Genomic DNA, 27,829 nt, shown 5'->3' with positions numbered 1-27,829 from the left:
GACACGCTGAGGAGCCCCCATGTCCTCCCTCCCCAGTCACATGCAGATCTTGGTGGCTGTGACCCCTTGATGCACACATGCTGTCATGCCAGGAAGGCGAAACCTTGCTGGTACCCACGGCATCCCATCCCTCCCCAGCATCCTGCCCCAGTGGGCACAGAGCCCCGTGCCACTGCAACAGCAGTAGCAGGGGTGGGGGAGATACCTCAGCTCCACGCCGGACAGGGGTCTTGCCGTGGGACGGGGCTCCGACGGGCGCCCCCGCTGCCTCTGCACCATCTCCCTGCAACGCCTTGCTGGGATCTCCTCCTCCGCAGAGGCTGCTCAGTGGCTTGGTGTAGGAGCGGTCCTACCCCCCCCCCCCCCCCCCGCAGCAGCCCCCTCCCCTATAAAGGGGCCAGGCAGCGGCTGTGCGGGAAGTAGAGCCCCCGATGCAGCAGATGGGGTCTGTAAGGCAAGGCTCCCCCAGGTGTGTTTGCCTTGGCCGGGGCTCAAGCCCGTCTAATTAGAGCTACAGAAAACATATATTAAAAAAAACGAGGGGGGAAAAATAATCCTCTCCCCTGTGCTGGGGCCCAGGGTTTGGCCGGGGTTTCTCGGCAGGCCAAGTGCAGGCGATACAGGCTCTGCTGGCAGCAGCCTGGGGAGGGAGGGATGTTTGTGGATACTAAAATGCAGTCATAAAGGAGAATAAAAGGGTAGCCTTGTTTCAGAACGAGTCTCCGAGGCTTTCCCTACTCCCGGCATGCTCGGCACCTGGCTGGCAGCTCAACCAGCTCCCCCTTCCCGCAGCCCCCCCAGCCAACCCAGGCTCGCTCAAGGACTGAGGTGCTGGTGGCGAGACCCCAACCCTCACAGGGTGAAGCCCAGCACCTTTGGGTGGGTGAAGATTTGGGAAGCCCCTGTTTTAAAGTCACCCCCACGGGGCTAAAATTACAGCTGGTGCTTCTGGAAAACTCACCCCTGCACATCGCCTCCTCCTCGCCCCCGCAGCTCCCTGCCTTCCTCTGCCCACTGCCCTGCCTGCGCCAGCTGCTTAGCAGCAGCCACATGGCAGCACTGCCAGTATTCCACTGCCTGGCCTCTCCCTGCCTCCCCGCTGGAGGCAGAACAAACCTGACGGTGTTTTGGTCAAGGTTTAAAATTAGTCCCAGGCCCCCGACACCCCCAGCACCCACACAGACCAAGGGGCCATGGCAGGGTCCCATGTGGCTCCCTGGCATCTTGGGGGTCTCAGCCCATCCCCAGGGTCAAGCAAACCACCCCAGAAGCCCTCTCCTTGGGACGTCTCCCCAGATCCACTCCTGAAGTGCGACGCTGCCTCCCTGCAGCATCTCTTCCGCCTCCATGCTGCCATGTCCAGCTCCGAAGTGCCACACCAAAAGGCTGGGGAGCTGCTGCAGGCATCAGCCAGGAGAGGTGGTCCTGTCCCGGACCTACCTGCTCAGCCAGAGATACCTGGCACACACCTGGCTTCACCGCTGCCCTCTGCCCCCTCCCCAGGGCAGAAAGGAGGGGACAGTGGTCCAGAAGCCCCCCTTCCACCCCTGCTCCCATCCCTCACCCTTTTCCCTGGCAGCATCCTGAAAGTGCAGGTTCACCAAGTTCCCCCGTCCCCCCAGCTCATGGGGACCCTGGGCACACCCCATCCCCAGCCACGGCCCAGATGACTAACACCCCGGCAAGCGAGCTGGGTGCCGTCAGGGCGAGCAGGGCCTGTCCCTTGGCCAAGCTCCCTCCCCGCGGCGGTGAAATCACGTCTGGAGAAAGCATGGAGAGGGAGCCGCTGCCCGCCGCCCCCCCCCCCCCCCCGCTGCTTCCCAGCGAGGATGCTCTATCCCTGCCCTCTGGCCGGCTGCCCCACGCTGCAAAACCCGCATCCCAGCAGAGGGATGTTCCAGGCACACAGCCTGCAACAGGACCGCACATCTCATCTCCTCCTCCTCACTCCAGATCCCATAGCAGCATCCCAGCTACGACAACAGTGCGGGATGCAGAAACGTGGCAGCAAGCCCCAAGGCACTTGTAAAAGTGCTCCCAGGGAGCAGGCAGGAATCTCTAACCTCCCTCTAACCTCTCTCATACCAATACAACCCTGCCAGAGCCTGGAGGCCAACTGCGGGTGGAGGGGGGACCACTGACACCCCCCGCAGCAAAGCAAACTGGCTCACAGAAGGAGCTGGTGGCTCTGGCAGGCTGGAAACACCCCTAGGCAGCACCAGAGGGGACGGTGAGGGACTGGCCACCACCACTCGCCTCCGACCTGGCACAAGGCACGCGCCGGCTGCTATGGGGGTGACTAATGCAGCTCTTTAAACGCCTCCGCCGGCACAGGAGCGTGGCTCTGGGTTAGGGTTTAATTATCTGCCTTCCTCTGCAGCCTGTGCTCTCCTCTTTTTGAACTGCCACGGGGACCCCAGGGATGTTGTCCATCCCCCCCCAGCCTGGATTGCTGGCACCAAGTGAGTGGGGCCGCAGCAGGGAGCTGGCCGGGAGCACGCCAAGGCTGCAGCTGGGGGCTATAAAAAGCACGGCTGTGGTATGCAGCGAGGCACTGAGAGGGGAATAAAATAAAATCAGGTGGTGGATGAGTCGGACGCTTGCTTCTGCACCAGGGCTGGCCCCAGCTCTGCTCCCCATCATCCCTCCCCTGATCCCTGCCTGTTTGACAGCGCAGTGAGGCTGGGGCAGAGTGGAGAGCTGAGATTCAGCTAAGGATGGAGGATGCAGGACTGGATCAGCAGGCAACGGAGGGGGTCAAGGCTGGGGGAACAATTGCTGGCTCTGGCATGTGGGCTCCTGCCCGGGATAGAGGCATTGCAGCCACCCCTCACCCAGCCCGGAGACGCCGGATCTGGGCACCCAGCCTCCTGGCAGCTTGCACTGGAGGATTAACCGTACGCTGATTTACGTCCAGAGGTGCCTTTGCTGGGATGGAGCTGGCGCACCAACAGTCAGAGCAGGCACCCCACCATTGCCCAGCACCTGGGTCCCAGCAGGGACCTCACCCAGAGGTGACAGTGACAGCACAGCTCAGGGACAGACAGGGCTCCCCTTGGCTTGGCAGGAGCTCCCCGCTCAGGGACACGCCGTGTTTGCACAAGTCTGAGCAGGAGAAGGTCAGATTAATTTTAAACCTGAATAAACAAGGAGAGAAGTCAATGCCAGAGCTCGCCCTTCCTGGCAGGGATGCACAAGCAGCGGTGCACAGCACCCGCGCCATGGCCGTGCCCAGCCCAGGTACCAGCAGGGCTCAGCCATGGGGCTCATATCGCCCTAGGAGAGCCGGGACAGACTCAAATCCCAAATCCCATGCCTGGGGGCCTCCCTTTTCCACAAGGTGCTCCCAGCTGAGTCACTGCTGGCAGCGAGGAGAGTGGCTGCCGGTTGCCTTTGTAAAATCCCTCCAGCCTCCACAGGGAAGCACCCGCCGCGGGACCCCTGTCCCACCAGGAACAGCGCTGGGGCTCACCTGTCCCCTGGCCACGGTGTACAATGCGGTCTTGAGAAGCAATCAGGAGGAACAAAAAACATATAATAAAATTGTTTGTGGGTCAAGAGGAAAATAGAAAAAACAAAACCAAAAAGTGTTTGTGCTTTTTGTGCCAAAAGGAAAATGAAAACCAAAACATTTTGTTCTAAATGATAGGCCTTGTTTAGTTTTCAGTGGTTTTACTTTTTTAAAATGGTTTGAGTTAAATCAAGCTACATTTGGCTTCCAAACATTACCTTGGGGTGGGGAATAAAATAAAATTAAAAAAAAAATAAAAATCAAAACATCTTATTTGGAAAATGTCAGAGCAAAATGCCACGGCTTTTCCAGCCCTGGGAGAGCCGCAGCCAGGCGCTGAACCCAGCCTCAGCTCACAACTTGTGACGGCCTCCCCAAAGCAGCCTTTTTTTCCAGAAAATAAATCAGCTTCTGTGCTGACTGACAGCCAAGAGGGCCCATGCCCTTGGTGCCCGGCTCCCAGCGCGGATGTCCCCTCCACCTGTGCTGGTCCCTGCGACCTGCCAGGGCATGGAGAGACCCCACTGCAGCTGGCAGCCAAGCACGCAAGCCGAATCCCAGCCGAGCGACTCTTCAAAACTCCTCTTTAAATGTCTTTTCTATTAGGTCAGCATTCCTGCGTCGCCCAGGGAAGGTGGTTACGGCCGGCAGCCCGGCACACAGGCTCCTCGGTGCTGGCTGCTGGCTCTCTGTCAGCAAGCAGCCTGCCCACACTATTAAATTACTGAGAAAAATGGATCGTTTCACCAAAAACTAGGTGCAGGAACCTCTTGCGTGGTGGCAAGGCGAGCTGGTAATTGGGAATTCATAGCGCTGGCCACAAATGCTGCCTCCGGCTCCACTCCACCCGCCTCTGGTTGCGGTGAGGGATGGTGGAGAGGCATTCGCTGCCATCCCTGAAATGCCGCTGCTGATGGAGACGCAGTGGCCACGTCGCCAGCAGCACTGCTGAGGTCCCCTGCATGCCCCAGGAGGGTTAAACGTTGCTACAGGGTCCCTCTGCCCTCCGCAGACGGGCAAAAAAAGTGAAAAAAAGCCTCAGGGACCTTTCCAGAGAAAACTCTCCGTGCATGGCTGGACCTGCTCACCATTAACCACCCTCCTGGGGACATGTCTGACAGGGACATTGTCTGAAGACGTGAAGGACATGCTGTCCCAGTACCCCTCTCACTCTTCCAGCTGCTCCCCAGGGGTGAAAACCAAGATAACCCTCCCCGTGGACCTTGCCTCGCTTACATCCTTCACTCATCCCAGGCACAGCATGAGCACTGCTGCTGCTCCATTCGAGCCCAGGTATCTCAGCATCCTCCTCCCAGGCCACTCCAAGTCCAAACCTCAGCACCTCACAGGCTGAGCAGAGCCCTCCAAGGCATCTCTGGGGCAAACCACCTGGCTGTTGGAGCTGCTAGAGAGCCCAGCACGTATCTGCAACCTCCGGCTGGGAAGGAGGGATGGGGATGTGCAGCAGACCAAGGGCTGTGTCAGCAGCATGCTCCGAGAGACTGGCCCCTCCGGAGTTCACACTGGCAGCCCCCTGTATGGTCACAGGCACTGGGGGGGGTCGGGTCGTACCCTGGCGCGTACCGCCTGCCCTGGTGCTGCAGCTAAGGAGCCCGAGGCACTGGGATGTTTTTGGGTGCTGGGATGCAAGGGCTGTGGGCACAGTCCCAGATGGAGAGGGGAAAAGGAGCTGGGTGCAGGATTGGGGAGGCCAGGGGAAAGGGACGCATCCCCGGGTGCAGCCATGCTCCACCCATAAAGCTGCAAAACTCAAAGCTGGGATGGGGTGAAGCAGCCTTGGGGGAGCTATGAAACAGCCCCCCAGGAGCCTCAGGAGCTAAAAAAAATCAAAAGCAGCCAAAGCACTGAGGAACCCCCCAGGGTTGCGTGTTGGCCCTTGCAAGACAAGGATGGAGCAATAGCTAGTCAGGTCCACCAGCTCATCCTAAGCCTTGAGGCCTCAGGCAAAACTCATGGAAAGCAAAGGAAAGGCTCCTGCAGACCTCCCCAGGGGCCTGGGGCTGGCCCTGGCCCTGGCCCTGCAAGGAAGTCTGGGGAGATGCCAGCTGGCCTGGGCACCCTGCGTGACAGTGGCTTTTGCAAAGCCAGGCTGGGCCACTGTTACCAAGCCATCCCTGGGGACCTTTGTGGGGCTGTTGCAGCACAGCTGTCGGGAGCTCTGTCGCAAGACCAGCACGGCGCTGGGCCCGCTCATGATGGAGAATCCACATGATGCCTCATTTTGGGTTTTCCTAGCTACTTGTGCAGGAAGGTGAGTGCTGAAACATGACTTTCATGCTGTTACTGAATTTAAGAGGCATTGATGCCCATGCTGATCTTCATCAAAAATAAAGGGTCTGGTGAGGTCCCTGCCTACAGCTGTGGCTCTCGGTCCGGCCAGGATGAAGTGTGTGGGGTTTTTGTTCCCAAAGGAAGGGGCTGGTGAAAGCACAGGAAGTCAAAGGAAACAGCTGGACGGGAATCACTGCACCACCCTGTGGGGATGCTCCAAGGATGCCGTGCCAGCCTCACTGCCTCACGTGCTCTTCTGTGGAGACATACACACCCCTTAGGGCTGCCAGCAGTGTGGTAGGCAGCAGCCCTGAGCCCTGTTTGGGGCTCCCCAAGGTGGGACGGGAATCAGGGGCAGTCCCTTTTTGCCAGTATCAGAAAACTTTCCCCAAGCTGCTGCAGAGATAGTGCTTACCCAAAGCTTTTTGCATCTCCTCTTCCCCTCAGGGTGTCTCCAGCATCAGCTTTTCAGCAAGGCTTGGCATCCCTTATTTTCACTTTAGGAGGTGTGGTAAACCAGAAGATGCCCAAACAAACTTCTTTCCACCATCAGGATTTCATTAGATGAAGGAGCCCTAAACTTTTCCACATCTCCCTATAAGGCAATCTCTGTGGGTCCATAACCATTTTTATTAGGCTGTTTCTATTTCAGCCATCTCTGTATTGAGAGGAGGGGACCAGAGGCGAGCAGCTTCTGGGAGCCCCAGGCTGATTTCCAAAACACCTTCAGCACCCTCCCCTCTCCTTGTCGATGCATGGTCTTACCTGTGGTCCCCTGGCCATCACCACCTGCATGGGCCAGACCCACATCTGACCATGCTAGGTCTCTCCTGAGGTCCCTCCAGTCTGCTTGTCCTCTCCAAAAGCATCTTCAGGAAACGTGTACAAGCAGGGCACAAGTGGATGTGACCTTCCCCTGGCCAGACCCTTCTGAAACCTCTTAGAAGGTTTTTCAGCAAGGGCCAATCCCTGCTAGAGCAAGCCCAAGCTTCACTGGTCAGATGTGACACAGCGCAGTCCTGGTAGGATGGGGGTGAATCAGCTCTTAACAGACTTCTTGTCCCTCTTCTCCTGGACCCACCCCACTCCAAACACCAGAGGAGGAGGGGATGTTTGCCAGGTTGGTCTTTTTCCTATGTCCCAGACTCATACCACTGGACAGGAGGAAGAATCGCACCTTTCAGCCCAGCCCTCTGCCTGTACTGGAGAGCCAGGCACATGCTCCGGGGCTGTGGGTGCTGTGACTGTCCAAAAGAGCCCAAAGCTCACCCCGTCCCACTCCGCTGCCAGGGTGACTCACAGACCTGGGAAGCAGCCAGACTCGAGAGATAATTCCTATTAACATGCTGATCCCTGACACCGCAAACCTGCTTCTAATTTTCAGAGGAATTTTCCTTTTTCCATGGAAATGGTCCATGGGAATCTGGCTGTTGGAGAAGACAACTGAACCACAACTGCAAGGCATCTGCACCTCTCCCCACCTTCACAGCCTGGATCAGAGGACAGAACCATCACCGGGAGGTATAGAGAGATTTGCTGGTAGGAACTCAGGTCATAAGGTCACTGCATCCCCGGCCAGAGAGATTTGGTGATTTTTCACACATGTGATGCTGTTGTAACCACAGGAGCACTTAGAAAAACCAAAAGCTCTCTAAACATCCCAGCGAGTCACCCCAGACATCCCAGGGCTAATTCCTGACGCTGGCTTTGTATCAGCATCCCAAATGCTGGTGAGGCCCCGGCACATCACCCGTAGCGAAAAGCTGCCATCCCATCCAAGCTCTGTTCTTGGCTGCATCTTCAACGGGGGCAGAGCCACCCTCTCCCATGCCTGAACAAGAGGGGGAACAAGCTGGGAGAGATGCTGAAATTTTCCGAAGGGAGAAAAGCAGAACCACAAGCTGGCACCTGCCCCCTCCTGCAAGAAGGACTGTGTGAGGGGTTTTCCTCCAGTGCCAAACCCGTGGGAGAAGAGAAGGCAAGAATCCTTTGGCTTGTTTAACCTAACAAGGAAGCTATAAATACAGCAGGGTAAACACCAGAGAGGGAGAAGAGGTCTTGAACTAAAAGCACAATGTTGGCACAAACCCACAGGGGAATAAGCTCTCCAGGAACACATTCGGCAGGAAACCAGAGGGAGGTTGAGCCCTGCACGAGCAGGAAGAGTCTGGAGTCGCCTTTGAACTTTGAAGAGTGGGAAGAAAGGGTTTGAACTGAGTGCTCAGCTAGTTCACTGCAGGTGAGGGTGCCTTGCACTGTCACCGTCTGTGGGGTTTCCCCACTCAGGATGGTCCAGGTGAGCCAGGGGAGGAGGGCAGGGGAGGTGGGGTACCTACAGGCAAAGGGATTCAAGTGTGGGCTGCCTGGGCATCCACCCAGCATGACGGCTTCTGATAAACCCAGCAGCTGCAAAAAGGAACCGCCACTGCTGCCACGATGAAGACGGCGGGGAGACTTGCCACGCCATGAGTCATTCATTCATCCTTCACAAACAGGGCCTGCACTTGGCCAAGCATCCTCCTCCCCCCGCTGCTGGGATGGCTCTCTGGGATGGGGAAAAAGTGGCTTATCAGATATAATCAAGTCAAGTTTTCCCCTCCCCACGAGGTTCCTGTTCATGGAGCAGGAGGCAGGGCAAAACCAGAGCTGCTCTTCTCCCACCCCCCTGCAGACCGCCTCTGCCTTCAGCTGCACCCCTAGGGACCCCTCCCCACCACCATACTGCACTCTCCATCCTCTATTCACCCACTGCTGCTGACATCCAGCCCCGCACACAACCCCGCTGTCACTGCTCAGCCCCTGTCCCCTGACTCCACTCCTGCTTTGGCTGCCAAGGTCAGTTTGCAGCTCTCCAAAGAGGAGATGTAACCCCTTTCCCTCCCCAAGAAAAGGCAAAGGTGATGAAGCAGAGGGTGCATGGGTGCTGAGGGGACACTGGCCATGTCCTGTCCCTGTCCCTCCAGGAGGGACTTCTGTGAGCTCACAGCTCCCGGTGAAGCTCCTTTGTGCCAGGCTGGGATGCCGTGCACTCCGTGCAGCCCCATGTGTAACCATGCTACTGCGACCTGCCTTCCTATAAACAGGCTGAGTGCAAACACCCCACCTCCTCCTGCAAATACTACAGCCAGATGTGGCTGCAGCTTACAAGCAGCGGGCACCTCCCAGCACCCAAGGCACTTGGCCAGCCCTGCGGTGGTTTGGCACCAGCTATGCCACCAAAATCAGTCGGTCCAACACCAGTTTGGGCACAGAAACATATCTGTGAGTTGCTGCAGCTCTGGGTTTCTCCCCATGGAGACCAGGCACAAGTCACCCCCAAGCCCCATCACAGTGGGGTCTCAAGTTTGCTGACAGCAATGTCTGAGCCAAGCTCAGCCCCGCGGTGCCCTCTGACACCCTTCACTAGCCTGGAGCCAGAGCTCAAAGGGGACCTCGGGGGTGACACTACCCAGCCTACGAGTGTGGCAGTGGGCACAGCGCAGGGCTGGGCACCCGCAGGGGCTGGCAGAGGACAGAGAAGTCGTGATTGAGACAGCATCCTGGGGCAATGAGGGACAAGGCAGCCAGAGAGACCTGCCAGTGCCTGCGCATGGGAAAGCGCCTTTTTCCGCGCCTCTTGTAATTGGGAGCAGCTTTTCCCTCCCTAGACCCCCCAGGAGAAGAGGGGGCCCTGCCAGAGGGGACCTTTGCTGGTGTTGGTCCAGCCTGTCTCCAGAAAAATCCCCCTGGAGATGGGGGGAAGGGGGTGTCCCAATTTGGCGCGGGGGGGTATGGGGGGGACGGGACATCTGTGGAAGCTGGGGAAGGGGCTCAAAGATCCCACTCCTGGAACTCCGTCCGTCCCCCGAGCATCTCCGGGCGAGGCGGCAGACGAGAAAGGGGAGCAGCAGGGGTTACGGGGGGAAGCAGGAGGCCAAGTCGCTGCCCAGCTGCTTTGCGAGGCGACACGCACCCGCACACACACGCACCCCCAGCTCTCCCCGCAGGCAGCGCACAGCCGGAGCAGCCGGCAGCCTGGTCGCAGCAGCGCGCCCCTCACCGCGGCGTCGGGCCGTTGCCCTCGGGGTGGGGCCGGGGGCCGCTTTCCTACCTTCCTGCGTGACGCCGCGGCTATGTGTCCATGGCGCTCGGCGGAGCGGGGCCGGGGCCGCGGCCGGGAGCGGGGTGCCCGCGCCGGGATAGCTGGGCGGGTGGCGCGGGCGGTGCGAGGCCGCCCGCCCCGCCGCGCCATTGGAGCAGGGCGCTGCCAATCTGCGCCGCCGCCCCGGGACGCTTCCTGCCTGCGAGCCGCCCCCCGCCCCGGGACGGCTCCGCGCCGCTGCCCGCCACCCCCCCGCCCCGCCCCCCCGGGGGTGCCGGGTCCTCCCCGGGGTGCACGGTCCCCGTCCCCCCCGCGGCTCGCCGTCCCTCCCCTGCAGGGGCGCTGGGCTCGGGATCGCCCGGGGGTCAGTGGTGCACGGGGGTCCCTGCGGGACCCCCCGACGGGCACAGCCCTCCCCTCGCGGGGCAGCACCTCCGGCGCTCGCCAGCCCTGCCTGCTGCTCTCCCAGCATCCCGGAGGAGCCGAGGCAGGCAGGTCCTACCTGTGACTCAGTTTCCCTTGCCACTGGGAGGGGCATTTCCTTGGGGCTTGTTTTTGTAGCGGTTTATTTGGTGGGGAACGCACAAGGTGAAATCTGGCCCCGGGGCTCGTGTTCCTCACCTGAAGCAAAGCCTCGTTCCTCCTCACAGCTTTTGGTGGGTGTTTGCACACGCCTTTCGCATGACCCCTCCATCACCTTGCCTGCTTTCTCTTGGAAATGGGTTTGGCTCGCAACTTTTATCACCGTGAAAACTTTCAGGAGGAAAACAGTATGTTGAAAGCCTGCGACAGGAGACCAGCTGGTGAAGACCCATTGAGGATTTCCTCCTCGCCTGACACCCAGGACCAAGTGCGGTCTGGGGTCCCCTTGGGACACGCCGGGAACACTGCGTGATGGCATTGGGACCGGCACTGCTGGAGTCCTGGGACAGACCCAGCATTTCCCTCTCTGCTGGGCACGGCGCCTGTGCAGAGATAAAGGCTGCATGCCCCAGGTGCGTGCAGCACCCGTGCAGTGCCGCTCTAGCAATCCTGCTCAATAGACTGCAGCCTGGCAGCAATAAACGGGGTCACAGCCCCCCTCTGCAACCCTACAATAACAAATTGATCCTTGCCTGTGTCCCGACACACCTCTGCAACCCCACGATAACGCGCCCGTGAGTCATCTCACCTGCTGCGTAACCCCACAGTAACAAACTGCGTTTTCCCTCGCCCCAGCCCTCCCATGCCGCCCAACAATAATGGATTTCGGAGAGGTGCAGGCTGTGTGAGCATGAGTGTGCCCGGCCCAGGGCTCGCACCAGCTCCCTGCGGCGCTGCAGGTGCTGTGCTCGGCTGTGCTTCAAGCTTGGTGCCCGCATCGCCTGAGGAATAGCCCAGCGCAGCACATCTGCTTGTGTCCTGGGCTGCCACCCCGCCAGCCACGTGTGGACGGATCTGTCCCTCCTGTGCTACCAGATCTGGGGCCGTGCCAAGGCTGGGGATGTCCCTCCCTGAGTCAGCTCATGTGGCCTCTCAGGTGCTTTGCAGGAGAGGACTGGTCCCAGCAGCCTGCTGCCATCTGCCCATAGCTAGTGGCTCACGTGGATTTTGAGAGCCTGGGGATGTAGGAGGGGCTGGTCCTGAGCAGACAGAGGAGAGAGAGAAGTTTTCTCCATCCAGCTTCTCACTTTCCCCTTCCCGCCTGTCCCCACCATTCTGCACTCTGCAGTCTGCACGAGCTGAGGGACACTGAGCATCTTGCAGGATCAGCCTCTCTGGAAGGAGCAGAGCTGGGCGGGATGCAGCAAGCGTTTGGCCCTGGGTCCCCCCCCGGGAGCAGACCCTGAGCTTTCCCCAGCACTCCATGGTGCTTTCTGGGCGCCGGGAGCCGGGCTGCTTGGCGCCAGCGCTGGCGAGAAGCCACACGCTGCTTTCTCCACCGCTGCAGCGCTGGAGAGCTGAGCCAAGCTGAGGATCTGGGGAATCCCCCAGCTCTGCAGGGCTGGGGCCACCCTTGAGGCTGTGTAGCCGAGAGCAGAGCTTGATTTGGAGGGGTCTCCGTGTTGGCGGGTTGGAGCGGACAGACACCTCACTGTAGCGCTGGGACAAGGGACGTGGTGGGGCGCTGGGTCACCAGCTCTGGGCAGAGCTAGAGAGCTGCAACATTGGGTGAAGAAGGAGCGGGTTTGGCAGGAGTGGTGTGGGTCTGCCAGGTGACCAGCATGCTCAGTGGGGCCGCATGCACCCTGGAGTCCTCGGGGAAGGACTCCTCTGCACCTTCCTGGCACAGGGAAAGCAACGCTGGCATATTCTGCAGCTCTGACATTGCAGCTCTTCCCTTGCTCCATCCTCAGGCTCAGATGAGGATCGCAACCTTGACGAGCCTCCCAACTCCTCCATTCTGCCATTGCAAGAGAGTTTACAAAAGGACATCTCCCAAGCTGTCTGCAGCATCTTGTCCAGCCACTGGTCTCCCTCTCAGGACCCCAGAAAGATTGAATTTGGGGTAGTAGGGTCTCTCTTCCCTCTCCCTCCCCTCTGAGCAGAGAACAGGCCAGAGGGGAAGCTGCCAGCTCTTGTCCAGGCAGGTCGAGACCTGGACACATGAGCAGACGGTTGGGGATTATATTACACTATCACAAACCCATGCAAGGACCAGCTGAACTGGGGCCACACGAGCTGTGCATTGCTCCCTCTCAGTCCACAGCTTTGCCTGACTCGCTGCCAGTATCTGCTCAAAGATGCCCTGAGCTCTTTGCTGGGAAGAAGCAGCCACATCCATGAACTGGGCTACCACGTGCTGGGCTGGGTGAAGAGATCGGGAGGTTTGGGATCAGAAGCTCAGGAGGTGGGCTGGGACCAAACTTGAAGTGAGATGTGTCATGCTGATGTGCAGGTTCCGTGCCAAGGGACGGGGATGTCAGTCCTCAACTGCACTGAATGAATTAGCACTTGCTGGATTGCTGTCTGCATGGTGCGAGTGAAGCAGATGGATGGATGAAAGAGGATTGTGGGGGCTGGAGATGGGTGCATCAGGAGGCTGTGGTGTTGTCCTACAGTTTCTGTGCAGAGGGCACTGCCACAGGGTGCATCTCCTCCTGTGCAGAGATGGCCAATGGTGTGGAGCCTCTCCTTGCCCTGTGTAAGGATGGTCCATGACCACGAAGCCTTGGCTTGAATGGGGCTGGACTAATTAATTACAAGGTATACACATGCCCCAGAGGCCAGTCCCAGTGACTGTCCCTGTAATCACAGAGGAACAGGTGACTATTCCAGAGGTGCAGGTGCCTGCTGGATGTAGGGCACTGTGGGTCAGTGGAGCTGTGCTGGTCAGCACCAGCCTTTTTGCCTTGCGTGAGACCTGTCCCGTGAAGTCTCCTGCTCAGCAGCTTTGCTTGTGCTGTCTGGGCACGTGGCCATGCTCTGGCTGACATGCCATGGGCATGGCCCTGTTTGAAGTGCAAGCTTGTTGTGTGTTTACCCTGGCCAGCCTGAGGTGTACAGGAAACCAGAGAGCTCTGCTTGCTGGCTGTCGCTTTATTTGTTATGGTCATAGCTCAGGCTGCCCACACTGCGAAAAGAAAGTAACAAAAACCCCAAGTGCTGCAGTATGGCTCCTGCCCTGATTCATGCTGCTATCCTGTGGCTGAGAGCGATCCGGTCAAGGAGCAGGATGATGAGATCCATCCAATGCTCGTCTTGTCCAAGAATAGGGTGGCTTGTCCCAGACATGTCCAGCCACACCATGTCAGAAGAAATTGTTGATGAACACCCAGCCCAATGCCACACCACAGTCATTACCTGCACTAGCACCTGGATGTCCCAGCCTGGTCACATCTTTTGTCCCAGTCTCCGTAGCCACATCCCTGCTTCAGGACTTTCTCTTTATCCATCTCTGTCAGCCCTGAAAAGGATGCATGGGGTACACAGCCCAGCTGCCAATCTGATGTGCAGAGCCTGGGGCTCACCAGCTCTTTGGGCTGGTGGGACTCCAGCTGTTTGTTGCCCATGGACAGCAGCTCCACACAGCCTGCTTCACCTCTGCTGCCATGGCAGGTCCTCATCCTGAAGAGGACACCACGGTGGTGACCATGGTTGCTTTAAAGATGGGTTTTAAGTATTGGAGGATGCTGAGGACAGAATTCTTTCCTATGGGGCTGGGGATATGTGCCCAGATGGAGGTTCAAGCCACCCTAGCTGCTCCCCACAACTGTGCACTGCAAGCACCCAGGCAGCAGCATGCAAAGCTGCATTGCTACAAGTCATGGGTAAACTTGCAGCTGAAGAAGTGAAGCAGAGAGAGGTGACATTATACACATGGCTATTTATAGGGACTGCCCTTCTGCCAGGACTTGACTGGCAGCAGCAAGGGCTGGGCTGGTGTTTAGGGATCTCAGTCCAAAACCACCAGCCAGCAACCTGGGGACATGAGACGAAACCTCCCGGCACTCGGAGCACTTCTGGTCCCAACAGAGTCACATGGCTCTCTGGGCTGCCTTGCTATAAAAGGGAGAAAAAGGTAGTGAGCTGATAAACAGGGGGAGGTGAGCCAACTCCTGACAACCAGGGCCATTTGGCAGCCCTCCCCCCAGAGCAGGCAGCTGGGTGCCAGAGCCCACTGTGTGGAACTGAACACTTGGTCAAATCATCAGCAGGGTGGTCTGAGAGAGTTAAAATTATGGAGGGTACAGAGTTGCCTGTAAGGAGGATTTTTAGAGCTCGATATTAGTCTTGTTGTATTTAGGTATCTTAAGTCTTTGTGTTTTCCAACAAAAGAAAGTCCAGGCAGGAATTCACTGAATTCACAACAATGTATGAGCCTGACTTTCTGAAGACACGAAATTTATAGCGTGAGATAGTGAGCAAGAAAAACCTGGAAAAGTGGAACATGAGACGTTATTTGCAAAGGAAAACTGGAATGTTTCCTTCCAGACATGGATGACTCCACCTCTCCTCCCCTCTCTTGTGGCTCTGGGCAGCATCTCCCCAGTGCCAGCTCTCTGCAGCTGGATGCTGCCCCCGGAGCCACCCCCTGGGGTGCTGCACAAGGAGACCCTGCCCATGGATGAGGTTCATCTGCTTCCCAAAGCCACTGGCTTTCATTTGTTCAGACCCATCACTCACATACCTGCTCCTTGGTCCCTTGGCAGAATAACTCTGTCTCTGGCTAATATCAGCAGAGCCAATGTGATGCTGCTGTTCCTGCAACATCTGCCTGCTCCAGGTCAAGATGCTTCTGCTGTGCCTGCTGGACCAGCTCCACTAATGTCTGAGACCCTGCTTCTGGCTGTTAGGCACATTGCCTGCAGAGAGGCCTCCTTTTCCCCCCATCCCACGCCCAGGCTAGTGTAAAATCAGAGGGGAGCCATCCCTGGGACCTGCTACCACCTATGGATCAGGGCAGGATGGGATCTCTTTTTATGCGCATGCGCCTGGAGGCTGCTTCTGGATGTGGCCCATATTGGATGGGAAAGGTCTTTACACTGACGTGAAAAGCCCCACTGGTCCTGCCCCCATGAGCCCGGATCCATGCCTCTGGGCTCCAGGTGATGCTGCAGCATGGAGGGAGCAGAGCTGGGAAAACAGGGGCAAGATGGGAAGACTCAGAGCGCAGCACTGAAAACCCTCCATCCTGATGGATCCTCTGCTCCATCACAGAGTGTCGTTGCTGGAGGAGGGTGTTTAGCGGGTGAGCATGGGGCTGGTGTGTGCACAGGCCCGGGGAGGGCAGCAGCCACCAGGCAGGACCAGGGGGTGCTCAGCAAGGGCTGTGAGGCTGGCAGGGGGAGCAGGAACAGTCCCCGCCTAGGCCCGGGCTGCAGGCAGCCTTCCCGGCCCCGCTGCTCGGGCTGCGGCTGCCCTCTCCCGGCTGCAGACCAGGGATGCGCTTCGCTGCCCGGGTGGCGTCTGCCTCCTCCGGAGTCCCCGGCCTGGCTGCAGCCTTGGGCCTCGCACCCCTCTGTCGCCTTTCCCTGCTCCACAGGACCAGCAGGTCCCAGTAACTCCGACCCATCACACTGGAGTTTCCCTCTTTCACTGATGAGAAAGTCACAGCAGAGGTGAAGACAGCATCAGGCTTCAAATCCTCAAAAGCTGCTCCTTCCCCTGTGGTGAGAAAGAGCACTGTGATACCCAAGGCGAGGGATGTCATGGTGGCTTGTTCTACAGGAGGTAACAGGGACACCCCTCCTCTGTGCTCCAGAAATCCTGGGTTCCTGATGCTCAGAGGCTTTGCCTATTGCAGTGGGAACCTGAATCAGTCAGAGCTTTGGGGATACCTGTCTGGAGATCTTTCCTCCAAGCAAATAAATACTCTGAAAAGCCAAGTTTTGGAAGGAAACAAGTCAGGAAAAACTATGGTGGGAAAGACAGCAGGACTGTGGCAGGTGACAGCGTGAGGCAGGACAGGGACATGCCTGGGTTTAAAGACAGGCAGGCATCAAAGAGTATGTCTCTGTGGGGCAGGGAATTCCTGAAAGGAGCCAAGCCATCCCAATCTCCATTCAAAACTCCCCTAGAGTTTTGAATTTTTCAGGCACATCCTCTGAGGATGATGCTTCAGGCAACAGCTTTCTAATCTGTAGAAAGGCAAAAGCATCCAGCTTGGCCAGTGTTTCTGAGCTGGCACTGCTCCAAGCTGCTCCAGGAAGAGTGGGGCATCTGGGAGAGAAGGAGCAGCACAATCCAAGGCATCTACCTCTATGTCACAGGTTCACAAGAAGATGGACCTTGAGCTAAGAGGCACCAGGGAAACTGAGGAACTGGCGAGTAATAGCAAGCATCCCTTGAGCAAGGGCAGGTCTGGGTGGAGAACAGCCTACCCGTATTGAAAGGGAGGGACCGACAGCCACCCCTGCACCAGGAGGAGATGCAGTGGGCTGGACATTTGGGTGATACATTAGAGAAACCTGATGTTTCCCTGAGCATGGCTGGGTTCATTACCCCCTCTGTGAGAAACAACACCTGCAGAGCAGTAGGTGCCACTTACAGGGGCATAAGCAGCAACGCAGAGGAGGGAAGCAATAGGGAAGATGGAGAGGTCTGTGAACAGAAAAGAAGGGTTTATGCGTTGTGCCATAAACCCAGTATCTCCAGTAAGTCCCTGGCATTTGCTGTCTGGATGGGTTATAGCTCATTGCTGGAAGCTGGTCTGGGCCTCTTTCTTGGGATCAGGATGAGAGGGTGGTGTGGGAGAGGGGGAAATATCCCTCCTTAGGGGATGACTCTGTCCCTCATCAAGGGGCTGTGTGAGCTGCCCTCGTGCAGAGCACCTGCTGCAGCTCCCCGACAGTGTCACAGAGGTGGGGGTCCCTGTGAGACATATCACCAACAGGGTGGCATGTGTTAGTACACCCATGGCTGTTTGGAGGTGTCCTGCAGGCTTGGCGACAGTCCTGCGGCACAGCCTGCATCTGTGGGTTCATGGGGTCGGTGAGGAGCTGGCTTCTGCGGAGGACGGTGGAGATGCATTTCGACCAGCACCTTCATCGGTCTGCGCCGGTGTTGCGGCCGTGCTGGGAGCTGCGGCGCTGGCTGCAGCGCAGACCCCGAACACAGCCCAGCCCCGCTGCGGGGAGGCGGCGGGGGTCGAGGCCGAGGCGGGCCGGGGGGCTGCACAGCCCAGCAGCACGCCCAGCCTGCAGCGCAGCCGTGCGAGGGCAGCACAGACCGCTGCCCGGGCTGGAGCAGCAGCAGCAGCAGCCGCAGCAGCAGCAGCAGCAGCAGCCACAGCAGCAGGAGCAGCAGGAGCAGCAGGAGCAGACCACAGCCTGCACACCTGCTTGCTAAGAACCCGCTCCGCGGGTCCTTTTGGGAACCCTTGCCTGGCTCCCTGCCTCCACCAGGCCACTGCTTGCTCGGGTCAAGTGGAGCTGCTGCAATGCCTGCTGCTGCAATGCCTGCTGCTGGCTCAGGAATCTTTTTAGCTCCTTTCCCTGCAGTGGATGAGATGCAGTGACCAGCCTGGTTGGGCACACGTGGCTCCAGCTGTGTGTCTTCTTCCTCAGGCTCTGGAAAACCGGCTCATTCACTTGGAAAACCAGGTTAAAATGTGAAAAGACGCGAGAAAAGTTGAAAGAAATTAAATTTTTTGGGAGCTGCATGGGGAGCCCTGCTCATCAAAAATTTGCCCTGTGCACCAACAGGTCATGTCCTTGCATGGCACTGAGGACAGGGACTAGAAATGTGTCTGTGCCAGTAGTGTGCCCACTCTGGCAGCACATTGTGGGGGGTGGGAGGGGGCTTTGGCCAACCTGCTGCCCTGGCAGAGCCTCATGGGGACTGGAGGGGAGGATGTCCTGGGTGACAGAAGCCTCTCCAGTGTGACAGGAGACCAGCATTGCTCCTACAAGGGATGGGGATAGATGGCAGGGCTGGGGAAGGTAGCAGAGCAGAAAGTGTGTGGGCTGTGAGCTGGCAGAGGGAGCAGCAGGCTTTTGGGACTGGCTGGCATTTAGGAGAGTAAGCAGGTAGGGGGTGGTTTGTGCAGGAGCCTGCAGATAATGTGGAAAGCATCCCTCATTGCAGATGCTGCTGGTTACAGACAGGAAGGCACAGAGGAATTTCCAACATTTCCCAGCTTCAGGCAGTGTTTGGGAGACTTTCATCCTGGGAAAAGGTTTGCAATGGACAGTGGGAGTGGGCTACCTGCATTTCTGGGAGGAGAGGTAGGACTGTGAGGAGGATACCTCTCGGGTCTATCCTCCTGCCCAGCCCAACCCACCTAGCTCCCAATGGCTTGTAATGGGACAGAATCTGCTCTCTGCGTTTGCCAAAGGACACCAAAAAGACGCAAAGGCACTAAATTTGGGCATTGGTTGACTTTCTTCTTGACTAAATCACCCAGAAACATTTGAGAAAGACACATCATCTCTACCGTAACAGCTGGCAATGGCATTGGCAGGTTGTATCCTAGAGGCATCCCTATGCTAAGAACAGAGAAGGTTGCTCCATCTTTGGAGGAGCTAGTGTACAGGGAGAGCATTTACCCAATCAGCTGCAGTTAACCTTGATACCTGCTCAGGTTATAAAGTTATGTAGAATTGTACTGTCTCCTCTCTGATTTGACCTTCCTTCCTTTATGGTTCCTGGAAACATCTTCTCTTCAGAAAAAAGTGGTCTTGGGAATTTGAAGTACTCGGGAATATGGGTCTGCGTGAATCTAAACACAGCAGCAAAGCGAGTATCACCCCATTGCAGCACAGTATGCAGATGGTGAATCACTGGCCTCCCTGCTGGGATGTGCCGCAGAAATTACACGGAAGCTCTTGCCCCAGCTGTTGGGCTGAGTCCAAGTGCCTCCTGCTCATTGGAGGCATCAGGGACAGGGCATGGGCTGTCCCTGAGAGCTGTCAGCTTCAGAAAGCATCAGGGCTCCAAGAAACCCAGGTCTGATGTTGCAGACCACCCTTGGATGGTTGAGCTGGGAGAATAACTGTTACCCTGTTTTTCCACTGGGATCTGGAAGGGGTTGCTGCTATGTCCCATGTCTTGTCCTCCTTCCCCTCCTCTGCTCCTTGACTTTTCTCAAACCCCTGCTCCACTGAAGCATTAGGTAGTGCTCCATCCTGCACACCCCTTCCCTGAGGGAGGCCAAGGCAATGGAAGAAAAGACCTTTGCTACTGCCTCTGTTGTAAGCCACATCCTTGTCCATGCTAACAGCTCCAAGGTGATATGTGTGCAGGTTTCCCTGCATGAGTAAGCAGTCGGTCATCCCAATAATCCCATCAAAGCTGGAGCCACCATGCTCCTGCTCAGGCATCTCACCACCTGGCATAGCCCAGCAACATGGTTCATCCCTAAGGCCTGCCAGGCACCACCCAAAGAACCTCCACCTGGGAAAACAGCTCCTGATGAGCAGGGACTCTCATAACTCTGGCATGTCGGAGGCCAGGGAATCCGTGGCCGCCCCTGGTTTCTTTTTCCAGGCAATTTGCAGATCATGACGACACCCAGGACAGTTTATTCTCAGCCATCTGATGCTTTCTCGCCTGAATGTGCTCCCATGCTGAGGGAGTGCTCAGCAAAACACACTTCTGGAGGAAAGTCCCCCAAGACTGCAAGAGTCCATGGGATTTATCTCTGCAACTTATAAAAGTTTTACTACAAATCTTCTGGCCCAAGCGAGCCAAGAGCTCGCTCCATAAATTACTACCAAGCTAGGGATTAGGAGCACTAAAACAGACGTACTTCGCAGCTAAAAATAAGGCACGGCACAAGCTTGAAGATTTGTTCTGCCTGGAAGTTTTATTGCACCCAAACTGTATGAGATAATGTGCAACAAAGAAACGCTTAGCGGATCCATCTGCTTTTGGACACATTCGCCTGCGCAATCGCTCTGGAACGAGGCAATGAAACCACGAAAGTGGAGTTAGACGGTGTTACCCAGAACAGTAAAACTTTCTCCAGACAAAGAGAACAGCGACCTTGTCCCCTCCCAGCACTGCTCTTACCACAGTCCTGGAGATGCTGCAGCCCTGGTGCTCCAAGGACCTTGAGCTTGGCCAGTGTTTGGGGCTGCTTGCAAAGGAGTGAGCCACACTAACGCTGGCGCTGGGTGTTGCTTTTGCTGGGTTCCTGCCATCCCAGGGGGACTTCATGCACGGTCCTAGGCTAGGTTTGGTATCCAAGCCCAGCCAAGGGCACGTGGACAGGTGGCCTGTCCCCTGGCTGGGGCTGGGCGCAGGAACTCTTGAGGTCTAGCCAGGCATAGTTAGGTCTGGAATGGAATTGCTCCCCTCTGTCCACAGACACATCTCCACCACGCTTAGGTTGGGCTTCCTTAGCCCATGGGTATGAATGGGCTTTGAGAAAGTGTTTTCATTCAGCTAAAGCCTGGCCATATCTCCAGGAGTGTCCATCTTCCTGCTTTCTGGGTGATGAGGTGTAGACTTGCCAGCCTCCAACCTGGAGACATGCAAAAAAAGTAATGCAACAATTGTAATGCATACATTTTTCTTCACAGAATCACAGAGTGGCTGAAATTTTCAGGGAACTCTGGAGGTCATCTTTGCTGAAGCAGGGGCACGCAGAGCCGGTTGATCAGGACCACATCCAGACGGCTTTTAAATATCTCCAAAGACAGTGACTCCACGATCTGCTTGGGCAAACTGCTCCTGTGGTTGGTCACCCTCACAGTAAAAGTGTTTCTTGATGTTCAGAGGGAACATTCCATGTTCCAGTTTGTGCCCGTTGTCTCTTGTCCTGTCACTGGACACCACTGAGAAGAGTCTGGTTCCATCCTTTTTACACCTTCCCTTCAGGTATTTATAAACATCAGCAAGACCCCCCTGAGCTTCCTCTTCTCCAGGCTGAACTGTCCCAGATCTCTCAGCCTTTCCTTATAGGACAAATGCTCCAGTCCCTTCACCATCCTTGTGGCCCTTTGTTGGACTCTCCAGTAACATCTACAACTCTCTTGTACTGGGGAGCCCAGAACTGGACACAACACTCCAGGTGTGGCCTCACCAGTGCTGGTAGAGGGGAAGGATCTCCTTCCCTTGACCTGCTGGCAATACTTCTGTAGTGTTACCCAGGACATCTTAGCAGCAAAGGTACATTGCTGGCTTATGTTCAGCTCAGCTCGGTGTCCACCAGGGTCTCCAGGTTCTTGTCCTCCAAACTGCTTTCCAGCTGGGTGGCCCACAGCATATATTGATGCATAGGGTTATTCCTCCCCAGGGACAGGACTTTGCACTTCTCTGTGTTGAACTTCATTAAGTTCCTGGTGGCCCATGTCTCCAGCCTGTTGAGGTCCCTCAGGATGGCAGCACAACCCTCTAGCACATCAGCAGGAACAGAGGAGGGTGAATTCCTCCCGCACACTCTTGACCTGGGCCAGGGACACTGTGTGAAGAATGGGACAGACTAGCATGGTGCAGCCATCATGCAGCATGGTTGAGACTGGTTGGACCCCATGAGCATCAGCAGTGTGTGTAGGGTGTGAGTCAGCATGAGCTGTGCATCCCTCAGAGACATAGCCGTGCTGGCTGACCATATATTAAAGAGCTGTATTTCTGCCAGAGGGCCTCTGGTGACATCGAAAGCTCTAAGAGTGAAGCACCTGCCGTTCATCAGCCTTGCTGGAGTCCCCGTGGCAGGGGCAGGCTCCACAGTATGTCCCTTAGGCCAGAGGACCACAGTACTCACAAGGAGGTGCAGGGAATGGAGCAACTTAGGGGTTCCTGGGTCCTCTGCCACCTGTGGCTCACCCTGCACCCCTCCAACATCACCAGGGCTGAGCTGCTCCAGCCGCAGCCTCAGAGGTGGCAGCAGCACCCAGGCACGTGGCTGAGATCCCAGTCCTGCAGTGAGGGTCAGCCCAGGCTGGTTAATATTGAGGCACAATCACAGCAGCATCTGAGGAGCCCTGAACATGAACTGGCAGCAGTTACCTGTCCCAGAATGAGTTTCTCTGGGACACGAACCAGCACAAGGGGAAAGGCAGGCACTGAAGCAGTCAGCAGAGGCACAGAGTGTGGCCAGGGGATGCACAGCTTAACAGAGCTGGGAATCACAGCTGTTCTGTTACCCTGTCCCCTGTTTGAAACAGAGACAGCCCTGGCCTGCCACCCTGCTGAATGTGACAAGTGTGCTGCGAGCTGGAGAAATGTGGCACTGTCAGGCTTCAGCTGGGGTTCTGCTGCCCCTGGGTATGAAGGAGCCCAAGTACTGAGCTGTGGTGACCCCCTTGGTCACATAGTCAGGACATGAGCATGCACCTGAGGCACAATTCCATGTGCATCCACATCCCAGATCTTAGCGCCTCATGCCAAGGCTAAGAGGAAGATCCACCCTGCTCTGGGAACTGTCTGTACTTATGTACATGGATGGAGAAAGGCAGGAAAGGGTTTGCTGGGAGAGGTTCAGCAGCAAATGAAACCACAGCCGCAGCCCCTCAGGAAAGCCGCCAAGTCAGCTCCTGGAGGCTGTGAGCATCCTCCTGAATGAAAACCCAGTGAGCAGCAGAAGGAAGACAGGTCTCCTGCACTGAGCCATGCACTGCCAGCGTGGTGCCCAGCTCCACAGCAGCACCAAAAACACCTGCCCGGAGCACCACGATAGCTGCAGCATTTGCTGTTGCTCCAGGGATCTGCAGCCGCAGGTGTGCCCAGGTGGTCATCAGAGCCACCATGAAAAGGCCAGCCCTGGGAACATACCCCGCACTGAGACCAAGCTGTGGCGAGCAGCAAAGCCATCTGTTTCTATCCTGCAGCTGCTGTCCTTCCCATTGCAATTTACTCTGCCTCCTATAATTTATTCATCCCAGGATGCAGCTTGTACATCTGCAGTATCATTACTGGAGACGCCATTAGCTTTAAAATTTTATAAACCTCTGTGCAGGTGATAAGTTGAAAAGTTAAAGAGGGTTATTGTGGCAAGAAAAAAAGGTATTTGCTCAGTGTTCATCTCACACCAGAGAGACAGGCTCTGGGGGGCTTTGGAGGGAGATCAGCAGACTGGTGTAAGCGAGTGAACTGCTGCCAGCTCTCAGCCAGCTCACCCAGCTGTGAATCCATCCCTGATGTATCTGTGCGCTGGCAAAGGGACCTACAGGCATTTCCATGTCTTTCTCCCATCTTGCCTACTTGGCTGTACTATTTCCTCAGGACAATGACAAGAGGTGCTTGCTGCATGTCCAGATGTTTGTGTCTGGACATCTTGCCCATGTTTCTACCAGCATCTGTGATGGACTTGCCAGTGACTGTCCAGGGTTAGGGCAACTCTGAATCATCTGCCTGCAGCTTGTTGGTCTGGATATTGTAAGACTTTCCAGGGAGCTGGGAAAGTCCCCATCATATAGATGGCCATCACCCAGAGCATGTGTGGGGCTCCTAACCTGCAGTTCTCTCCTGCCTCTCTGCTTCCTGACGAGAGCACCCAGCTGCATGCACCCTCATTAAGGACCACAGCAATTAACTCATGCTGGGGAATTTCCCCTAAGCAGTTTCTGTGGCCTGGGATGTGGACATGCACCGAAGATTGTACTTGCAAGGTTTGGCAGGGAAGCAGGCATGGGAGCCTTCATCTGAGGCCCCGCACCCCTTGCTATGAATTAAGAGCATGCTGATCATTCCTGGCAGCTGGAGGTCTCTCTGACAGCTGAGCCAGGGGGATAAATTCCCTCTCCCCAAGGCCAAGGGAGATGCCTCTACAAGGATAATTTATGGGCTGCTTGCAGGGAGCGATGAGTTGGAAGTCTGCAGGGAGCCAGGTCAGTGCCAAGCATCTTGGGGCACAGAGGATTGAGGGGTGGTGTGAAGGAATGAGGTGTGTCTGGGAACAGGGAGGGCAATGGAGGAGGCAGGACCCCAAAGGAGTCCCACAGCCTGCAGACAGCTTTCTTTGTCCATGTTATCGGTGAGAGCATGGATCTGGACCAGGCATCCCAGATTCCTCCTCCATCTCTGGCATACCTGCAGCCCTGCTCAACCTCCTGCAGCCTGAGAGCTTAGGCACCATTGCCTGTCCCCAGGGTATGGTCATGGCAAAACCAGGTGTGAGCACTGGGGAGAGGCTTCTCATGGGTCTTTCTGGTACAATATCCATCTTCTCCAAATTTTTTTTCATGCTGGTGTCTATCCACCAGCAGGCTGAGGCTGAAGAATCTGACTTCCACCTGCCCCTTCTGTACACCGAGTCAGTCCCTGATACACAGTGCCACTCTGCCTCCTGTGGGTCACCATCCTGCAAGGTGTGTTCATCACACACTGATTAACTGCATTATCCAAGCCCTGAGCCTCACATGATCTTTGCCAGCACTCGGTGGCAGTCGAAGTTCAAGCTTCAGCAGGCATTTCCCAGCCTGCACATCCCTCTCCACCCTACAGGCATCTTGTGTCTCCTTCCAGAGCCCCATTCATCTGTAATGCTCTAGGACCGGTCTAGAAGGATACAGGATCTAAACGCTCAGCTGTAGGGAATTCCCAAACCCTTGAGCAACAGCAGGGGAATGAAGCATGGGGAGGTCTGCAAGATACATCATCCCAGCTGGGACTGACCGGTTTCCAGCGTATCCTGCTCTCATGACATTGCCAAGTTGTCTTTTCCTTCCCTGGGGGGCATCTACACATTAACTTTGCTACTCCCCATCCCTCTTCACTGTGATTTTCTGTCTCTGGTGTATGGTAGGAGATTAGCTCGAGATGGGACCGAGAAATCTGAAATGGTCCTACGTATGAGGACAAGCTCATTCTGCTGCCTGCCTCAGGAAGCTGTTGTCTGCTGGGGTGACTTTGCCCTAGGGCAGTATTCCCATGTGCTTTCTGGGGTGGCACGCCATGGGCTGTGAGCATCATCTTTCCCACATTCCAAGACCCAACACTGGTGATGCCAAAACAGGTCAGCCTTCCCATCCCGTCTCGGTCTGCTGCAGCTCATAGCAGAGACCTTCTCTTCATCTTCCCCACAAAGCCCTGGCTCCTCAAGAACAGAGGAGGACCTCCTAGCAGGGCCTGGTCATTTTCTGTAGACCACAGTATTCTTGAGGACTTTATGACCCCCAGCAAGCCTTGGCAATACTGGACTTTACTCCATGTGACTTGGTGAGCTGGGACAGAAAAGACAGCCCTGTGCTGCTGTTGCTGCTACCCACTGCCAGATTTTGGGGACATACACCACAATGTGGTGCGTCTGGGGACTGCTGGCTGCCTGCCCAGCTGTCATGCAAAGGGGGACACTTTGGAAACAGATCATCATCTGTTAGGATGGGATGGAGCTGGCCGTCTGAGCAGAGGTGGCTGGAGGAGCTGCCTGCTTGGGCTACACTGAGACCTTATCCATGACAATCCCTTCTGGAGTGTGAAGACCAAGCAAGACTGCACTTGATGGTCAGTTCTGCTAGCCAAAACTAGCTCCTTCTTGCTCTTCTGCTGCACTGGCTTTTTTCTCCCCATGCTGCACAACTTCCATTCACTGATATGCCAGGAGAAGGTCTTCTTGAACTGTTCCTGACTTCAGACTTCTGTCAGGTAAACAGCATGGAAATTAGTGGAGACAAGTAAATAATTTGTAAACAATCATTTATTTATTACTTTCCTCTCCTTTCCCTGTGCAAGCAGATTGCAAAATGCCTCAGAAGCACTCACAATTTGGAGTGAGTTCTCTTGTGAGGCATTTCCCACTCCCTATGAATAACTTATGAACAGATCAGAGTGAATATTAAAGGCCTGAAAATCCAGTGACTTGGGCTGCTGAGCTCAGTAAGTACTGTTTTAGCTCCTCGAATAGATGAGCTATCTAATGAAACAGCACTAAGTGGATTCACTGTGCTGTAATTAAAGGGTGCACACATTTGTTAGTCAATGGTTTACCCATCAGGTGGGGTAGGTGGTGTGCAGCAAGAGGACAGCGTGCTGGAGGAATGCTGCAGGTCTATGAATGTGATTTGGACACCAAGTGTTAGGATTTGCTTTTGTGGGTGATCCGTGTTGTACAGTGTTCCCACTGAGCTGTTCAGGGGAGGCAAATATGACCAGGCCAGCTGGACTGGGTTGATGCTGGAGGTTCACAGACCAGCTTTCTGGATAGACTTGCATGTCTATAAATTACCCAAGAACTGGTAGAAGGCATGCGCGGAGGGTTTGAGCCCCACACCCACTGAGAGCATGAAGATGCGCTGACTTCAGAGTCCAAAGCCAGGCTTGCACTTGGATTCATTCAGGTGCTCCGTGCTGGGCATTTATCCACTTTCAAGCTCAGCTGCCTGCTTTATGTTATTTTTTGTTTTTAAAGATATTATAATTCACTCAGAGAAAGGCTCCCAGCCACCTGCTTGGCTCCTGAGGCAAGGATTCAGATTAGCACTACATGAAATGGGGGAGATGAGCCGTATGCTGTTGCTTTTACAAAGCTCCCTGCCAGTCCTGTGCACAATGCTCCCCTTGTCCCAGCTCCAGCAGGACCTACTGCCCAGGGTGGTGCTTGCAAGATTGTGGGCAGTGCCTGATCCTAGTTGTCTTTCCCAGGGCAGGTCTCAACCATCTCCCACTGCTGGAAGAAGAGCAGGAGCCCCCATGGCTGGGGACGTGACCAGCATCCTGTCCTGAGGCACTTGACACAATTTCTTTTAAGCCACCTGGCTGAGATGGCAGGAGGAAGAGGGACTAGATGTTATCTTCAGATCTTGCCTGTTTCCTTCATTATAGTGGCTAGGAGGTCCTTGGCAGGACTTAAACCAGGTGTGAATGTGAGTCATACAGCTATGGATCCAGATACCCGAACACTTGTGGTACCCGAGGGATGCCATCAGTCACCTGCTGTCCCCCAGAATGCCAGGGGTCTCTGAGTCTCCTCTGGGCATCCTGCAGCACATCTCCTGGCATGGTGTAGGTCTTTCTGTGCCCCTGGGTGTTGCCACAGAAGGCTGCGTGCAGGCAGCCCTGCCAAGAGCACCTGCAAGGCAATGCAGTGGGCTCTGGACCAGACAGAGGGGACTGTTCCCTCTGCAGGGATGGACCTGAAGCAACACACAGCTTGAGGCTAGCCCCAGCTCCCCCTTGCCTGATCCCCCATGCATCTGTAGTCCCTTCCTCTCTCCGGCAGCCCCGTGCACCTGCACTCCAAGGCGGAATGGGATTTATCCTGCCCCAGGCGCTCGGTGCAAGGGGTCAGCCCTCATAAACCTTGCCGGCACTGGAGCCCAGGCCAGCTGCCTCACTCGCACCCATGGGGACGGCCTCTGTATCCTGGGCGCGTTTTGACGTTGGTGCCTGGGGCAGTTCCCTGGACCAGCACTCATCCTGGTAGGTCCTGGGCATGGCATGGTGGCAGCCCAGTGGGGACAGGGCTGCATGCTCCCAGCCCCTGGCTTCCCTCCCCACACCAAGCACTTTGGGTAACCCCCGGTCTGTGGGAGGCGGCGTGAAGTCATTCTGGTCCTCCAGCAAACCCCTCCAGCTGTCTGGAGCCAGCGCAGATTGTGGGACGTGTCTGGTGACTGACGGGGCCTCAAATCCATGTTTAT

The 27,829-nt window shown here is 56.3% G+C and overlaps 1 protein-coding gene across 6 annotated transcripts in view; it reads right to left on the bottom strand.

Moving 5' to 3' along the window:
• Positions 1–22,040, bottom strand: part of IL11RA (interleukin 11 receptor subunit alpha) — a 45,429-nt gene extending 23,389 nt beyond the window's left edge. For 4 of the 6 annotated variants that reach the window (XM_080371298.1, XM_080371299.1, XM_080371297.1 and 1 more), the window contains exon 1: positions 9,894–22,040. In XM_080371298.1, the coding sequence (XP_080227424.1) occupies positions 9,894–10,422 (529 nt within the window). In that variant the 5' untranslated portion in view covers positions 10,423–22,040. Of the gene's footprint in view, positions 1–205; positions 9,872–9,893 lie in introns of those variants that run through there. The other 2 variants (XM_080371301.1, XM_080371302.1) reach the window with 2 other exon arrangements.
• Positions 22,041–27,829: the final 5,789 nt, after the last annotated feature.

Source organism: Falco punctatus (genome assembly GCF_963210335.1).
Source record: "Falco punctatus genome assembly, chromosome: Z".
Classification (NCBI taxonomy): Eukaryota; Metazoa; Chordata; class Aves; order Falconiformes; family Falconidae; genus Falco; species Falco punctatus.
The sequence above is the reverse complement of the archived record's forward strand: the minus strand, read 5'-3'. Positions and strand labels throughout refer to the sequence as shown.